Below are 5932 nucleotides of genomic sequence, written 5' to 3' on the forward strand. Positions count from 1 at the left end.
AGTTATAGTTGGTTTATAAAATTATCAACAACAAGTAAATATCATGCTTGTCGATACGCCTGTTAAAAAAAGAGGGAATAGTTGCAAGCAGTTTTAGTTGTGCAAACCTTTTCAAATAGTGCGCACTGTTCTTAATTAGATCCTAAATAGAATTTATATAAATGATAAAACTTTTAATTGATTTATATTTTAAACAATGGAGTACGTTGTAAACATTTGCAAAATAATTGTTTTTCTCACCTTCCTTTTTTGCACATTGGGTTTGCTCGTAAAGCGTAAAGATGGGATCAAGCGCCTGCAGGAAATACGTTACCTACAAGTGGGGCGGTGTAAGCCGCCTGCACTGGTATGCATGTTGTAATAACTGTAACGAAGAAGACAGAAGTTGTGACGGTGATACATATAAAAATGCTTCAAGTAAGCGTTATTGTGCAAACTGTGGGGTGGATACCGACAGCGGCAATGGAAAGCAGTATGCAACGTACTCGTGTGGTTGATGCCAAGGTCAAAATCGTACAGCAGCAATGTTTATCGAAAATCCGGTCGGTGTACAACATTCCTGGAATATGTTGGGGCATTTGCAAAATGCTTCAGAAGAAAATGCGGATCAGACTTAACTCGTGACACGTGCTTTAACTTGAGATGCGAGCCTGGAGAAACTCTCAGTAATTGTCCATCAGACTGCTGTGGAGATGAAAACAATAAATGTCTCTGGGGACAATCGGACAAACGTCTACCAAAATGTTGTAGTGAGTCTACATGCCGTGCTTAAGGCAATAGTGGAAGAGATTGACATGTTTTTTTCGGAATGCATTATGTTTGCCTCATCGGCATGATAATTATTCTGTCATTCATCAATGGACATTTTAAAGTTCAATTGTACGTTTTAATAATGAAGTCACACCCTTTAACGTTTTGCATGAGCAATGCAATTTTCTTGATTTTGTAAAATGTATTTTAACCAAACTTAATTATCTTTTGAACAAATGTAAACGGCTTATATGCGTAACATACCGGAGCGCCTCAACTATTCTTTATTGTGCGAATGGTAGGATAGCTATGACGAAAAGCGATGAAAGGGCATATGCAACTTATTCGTGTGACGGAAAAACTGTTCATCGGGTATTCCATTTAGCATATTCCCGGATTGTCTTGGGCTTTGAGGAAATGTTTCAAGAGAAAGTGGCGAAGAGAAACAATGCCGAGCACATGTTTTAACCTGAGATCCGACTCTGAAACTGTCAGTAATTGTTTATTTGACTGCTTTGAACATCATGTTGCTGCGATTAGTTGAAAAAAGTGTATGTCACAATGCTGTAGTTTAATTATTTCTTATAAACAAAACAAAAGCAAAAAAAGAAAGAGCCAATAGTATCTGTTGCATTAACTAAATGATATATGGACCTCGGGACGTTTCTATGCAATGGTACTTATATTACATAAAAGGGCGTTTTGTTGTTGTTGTTGTTGTTGTTGCTGGTTTATTTTTGCTTCACGCAGACCATACAATGTCACTAGGTATAGGCACCGTGATTATTCCGATAATCCCCAGTTTGATTTTTAACAAATTAAACCTAAAAGGCTATTCCATGTATTAATCATCGATCTTACCTAGAACTCTGTACTGCTCTGTAATAACATGCATTAATGTCTTCAGCGTACTTAAGCGAGAAGCAAACCACTGCACTGAAAAGTGAACATCAAATTATTTCAGAATAAATAAAGACGGTTTGCGATATTTACAATATTTAGCTATCTTGATAAAATTACAGCGGAGAGAATGTTTGTTATAGCGCAAATCAAAAGGCGTAATCACGCAAAAAAAGCGTAATAACGCGAATAAAGGGGTAGTTACGCGTTATTATGCCTTTATTCGCTATAATTTACATTTAGTCGCTTTACTCCCCACTTTGTTTTGCGTATTAACGCCCTTTAATTCGTTATTACGCCTTTTTTTCGCGCGTCAATGCCTTTTTTTACTGTCCATACGAATAGATCCCTAGTACAATTTATTCACTATTACTACTTAAATATTTGTAAATGTTATATAATTGTTGGCATTGACCAATTTAGAAGATTGATTAAGAGGTAGGCCACAAATAGCATGACGAGAGCATTAAGGAAATGCAATGTTCTTGAATACATAACATAATTGAGCACCCTAACGCTTGTCATGAATTTTGGTCTCACGGTGAAAAATTATCTTTATGCATGAGTAATGATGAAAACTCCTCCATTTAAAAAAAATAGTTTTTAATCATTTTTTGAGTAATTTGGGATTCAAACATGCTACACTGTGTGAAATTGAAAAACAAGAACGTGTTCGTTAAACACAAATGCCCCTGGCTCAGATTCTTGTCAGGGGGCTCCCCAAAAGTTTTTCAACATTCTTTTACTCTGTCTTACTACTTTGTTTACGTTTTAGCCCTAATTGTTCTGGAATGTCATTCATTACATACATTATCAGGGGGTAATTGGAAAATATGTAACCTGTCATCGTGGGAGTTCTGTGCAACTAGAATTAAGAGATAGAACATGTCCTATCCTGTAAATCTAGTATTAAATTCTACGAATTCAAGAAATAGTATCATTCACACATTAAGATTTGCTTGTACAACTAAGTTTTAATTGGTGTTGTACTTCAAAATCCTACCGTCTGTTGAGGCCTTAGCCAGATATCAAGCACACTATCTGGCAGGTACTTGAACATCTGTAAAGATAGCAATTCACCCGCGACGGAATGACCCCTCTTATCTTTAAATGACACAAGTTCCTAAGTGTAAAAGGAACTTAATCATGTTAAGAGGCAAGTTATCTTCCCCGGCTCATATACTTCTTCTTTGTGTTTTTAGATTCAGTTCAGTCGGATATTTCAGGGTTAAAGCTATTGGAGACATATTGAGGTACTTCAAAATAAATTGACCTTTTTCGAGAGGAGATTTTGCTGTGTCCTTATTCAATTTAACAAGCGGTCCACAGAGATGTAGTTATGTCTCTGTGGTACAGAATTGGTAGCTACATTGTATTTCATTAATTCTTTGAATGTTTATATTAAATGCCAAGCTATATGTCCTGTCGAATGCCATACCAGTAAATGATACATGTTCTATATAATGTTATTGATGAAATACGAAACAATTATAAACAGCTGATTCACGTGAATTGTCAAGTTTCATTTTAAGCAGCAAAATATAATTATATCACAAATATGTAAAGGAATATAAAATTCGTTGAAGATGAGACTTTAATCTTATACTTAGCATATGTTATATAAGCAATGGCCCCAAAAACGGCAGCCAGAGGAAGCAATTACTGGTATGTGAAAAGCATCTATGGATACAATAAAACAGAGAGTAAAGTAAAAATGTAAGATTTGCACGATTGTTGCAATGCTAACAAAAATTATACATGTTAACTCAACACTCAGACATTTCTTTCACGTTATAAAAACTTCCATCAAAGTTTCGCGTTGTTAAATGACTGCTGATAATTTATCTTTCGTTTCGATGAGTGACATATATGATCTCTTAAAGGCCCATGTTTCTCCAAAAATATCTGATTTACACAACAGCTTTATGAAGTGTATTATAAGTTTTCGAAAACATACTCAGTGGCAATTTATCCGGACCAACTTTTGTTGTTGTTATGTTGTTGTTTAATTTTTAATTATTATCATTATTTATTTATTTTTTTATTAATTTTTTTATCTATTTATTTATTTGGTACCGTTAAAATTATTTGTTTGCTTATTGTTTGATTGGGTTTTACATCACACCGACACAATATAAGTCATAAGCTTTACTGGTGGAGGAAGACCTCAGGTGCCCTTCAGTGCATTATTTTAGGCACGAACGAGCACCTGAGTAGAACCACCGACATTCCGTAAGCTAGCTGTGGATAGCTTCCTGACATGAAAGAATCCAAAGTCCCTGTCGAGGTTCGAACCCACAGCGGTGAGGGGAAAATGGCTTGAAGTCAACGACCATAACCACTCGGTCACGGACGCCCAAAAATGATTTGTAACTTGCATTGAAATCATATTACAAGTTTGGTTACATTTTGCTACTTTTATGACATATTTTTTTCAACATTCAATGTCGCTTTCTTAACGTGACTAGCAGTAAAACTAAATGCTTTATTTAAACACTGGGTCTGTACAACTCATTTTTGAAGGTTTTCCTTGAGAAAAAAAATAGGAAGTCATTTTTAGGATTCATGCACCTTTAAAGATGGTTATAGCGCTAAACCTAATAGTAGGCGAACTTTGATAAGCTTGCAAAAAATTTGGAATTCAGATATTAAGTAGTTTTATCTGCTTTATTGTTTATTTGATACAGTGCGTTTTGGGCTATAAAACGCTTTGACGGCGGGAAGATTATCACTACATTATAAAGAGAATTGAAACTAGGCATGGCAATGAATTATAAGATAGCAGTATTTCTAAGCTTGATTGTTGTTTCACTGGGCATGCGTGTAAAGAGAAGGGAGGGAGACCAATCGCCTCCAGGGCAATGCGCTACCTACAAATGGGGTGGTACTAGCGGTGTACACTGGTATGCCTGCTGCAATAACTGTAACCGAAGCGACACGAGTTGTGATGGCAAAACATATCAGAGCGCATCAGATACCAAATATTGTGCAAATTGTGGAATAGACACAAAAAAGGGCAACGGAAAGAGTGGTGCAACATACTCCTGTGGTGGATGTCAGGGTCAAGAACGTAGCCGTAAAAAGTGTTTGTCAAATCTTCGGATGCTTTATAAAATTCCTGGACTGTGTTGGGCATTTGCTAAATGTTTCCAAAAAAAATGCAAATCACAACCCACAGAATCAACGCCGGCGCCGGACATGTGTTTCAACTTGAGATGCGATCCTGGAGAAGATGTTAACAATTGTCCAGCTGATTGTTGCGGAAATGAAAACGAAAAATGTAAATGGAGTCAATCAAACACATGTGTACCTAAATGTTGTAGTGAGTCTACATGCTGTAATGATTCCAGTCGAAGTGGTGGACTTTACTCGTTGAAGATACATTATGTCAGCATTTTAAGCATAATGATGTCAGTTGTTAGTACACGATTTAATGTTTAAATGTTCAATCTTAAACAGTATTCAAATGACATTTTAACATTAATTTGAATTGTGATTTTGTGTTACACTAACAAGGAAAACAACTATTATAGATTAATGAATTTTAAGATTTTCATTCTTATGTCAAATCCGTATTTATCTTACACGTATTTGTTAAATCTTTATCACAACGCTTATAACACAGACAGAGGCAAACATGTTATTATGAGGTATGGTCTTATCAAAAACGTTTTGGTTTATCTTTTCGTAATATCAGAATGATTTCTCTTCTGTGTATCACCCTTTTTATGTGTGACTGTTAACAAAATATATGTCAAATATATGATATATAGTCTTTTAATCTTAAATATTCAATATATCTTACATTACATTCATTTCATGTTTAATGTAACATCGCACGGCATGTGGTTGATTTGCCGATTTTTTCGTTTACATGTTTAATGTAAATACATTAAGACATTAAGAACGACATTCTTTATATTACATTTCACACAAAATCGTTTTTTTTTTAACTTTTAAAGACAAGGAAGTAGTCAATGACGTCCCGTCATTAAAACTGTTTCTGCCTTACAGGATTAAACGAATGCTCTGACTGACAAATAATATGTTTTAGACTTACGTTTCTAGATGATTTGTTATTTTCTTTCATATTCCAAATATATACAGTGAAGTAAATTTTATATTTGTCTTTTTTATATCATGACCGACAGCCTTTGTTTATTCTTTGATATGTTGCAGTGTATGAGGCTAAGAAGGTGCTTGTGTAATCTTGAGTGTCATTTTGATAATGTAAAGACCTGCGTAGAAAAGCAATGTGTTAAGGGTTACGGACTATTGTGAC

The 5932-nt window shown here is 35.0% G+C and overlaps 1 protein-coding gene across 1 annotated transcript; it reads left to right on the plus strand.

Moving 5' to 3' along the window:
* Positions 1–4410: 4410 nt before the first annotated feature.
* Positions 4411–5091, plus strand: LOC132753975 (keratin-associated protein 5-8-like). Its single transcript, XM_060744550.1, has one exon. It carries the CDS (start codon positions 4411–4413, stop codon positions 5089–5091), a length of 681 nt encoding a protein of 226 aa, XP_060600533.1.
* The last annotated feature ends 841 nt before the right edge of the window (positions 5092–5932 follow it).

This window comes from Ruditapes philippinarum, unplaced genomic scaffold (genome assembly GCF_026571515.1).
Source record: "Ruditapes philippinarum isolate M1 unplaced genomic scaffold, ASM2657151v2 ctg23859_1_1_1_1, whole genome shotgun sequence".
Lineage (NCBI taxonomy): Eukaryota > Metazoa > Mollusca > Bivalvia > Venerida > Veneridae > Ruditapes > Ruditapes philippinarum.

Excerpts from the sequence above, each read along its gene's own strand:
- LOC132753975 (XM_060744550.1), top strand. The coding sequence starts at position 4,411 with ATGGCAATGAATTATAAGATAGCAGTATTTCTAAGCTTGATTGTTGTT.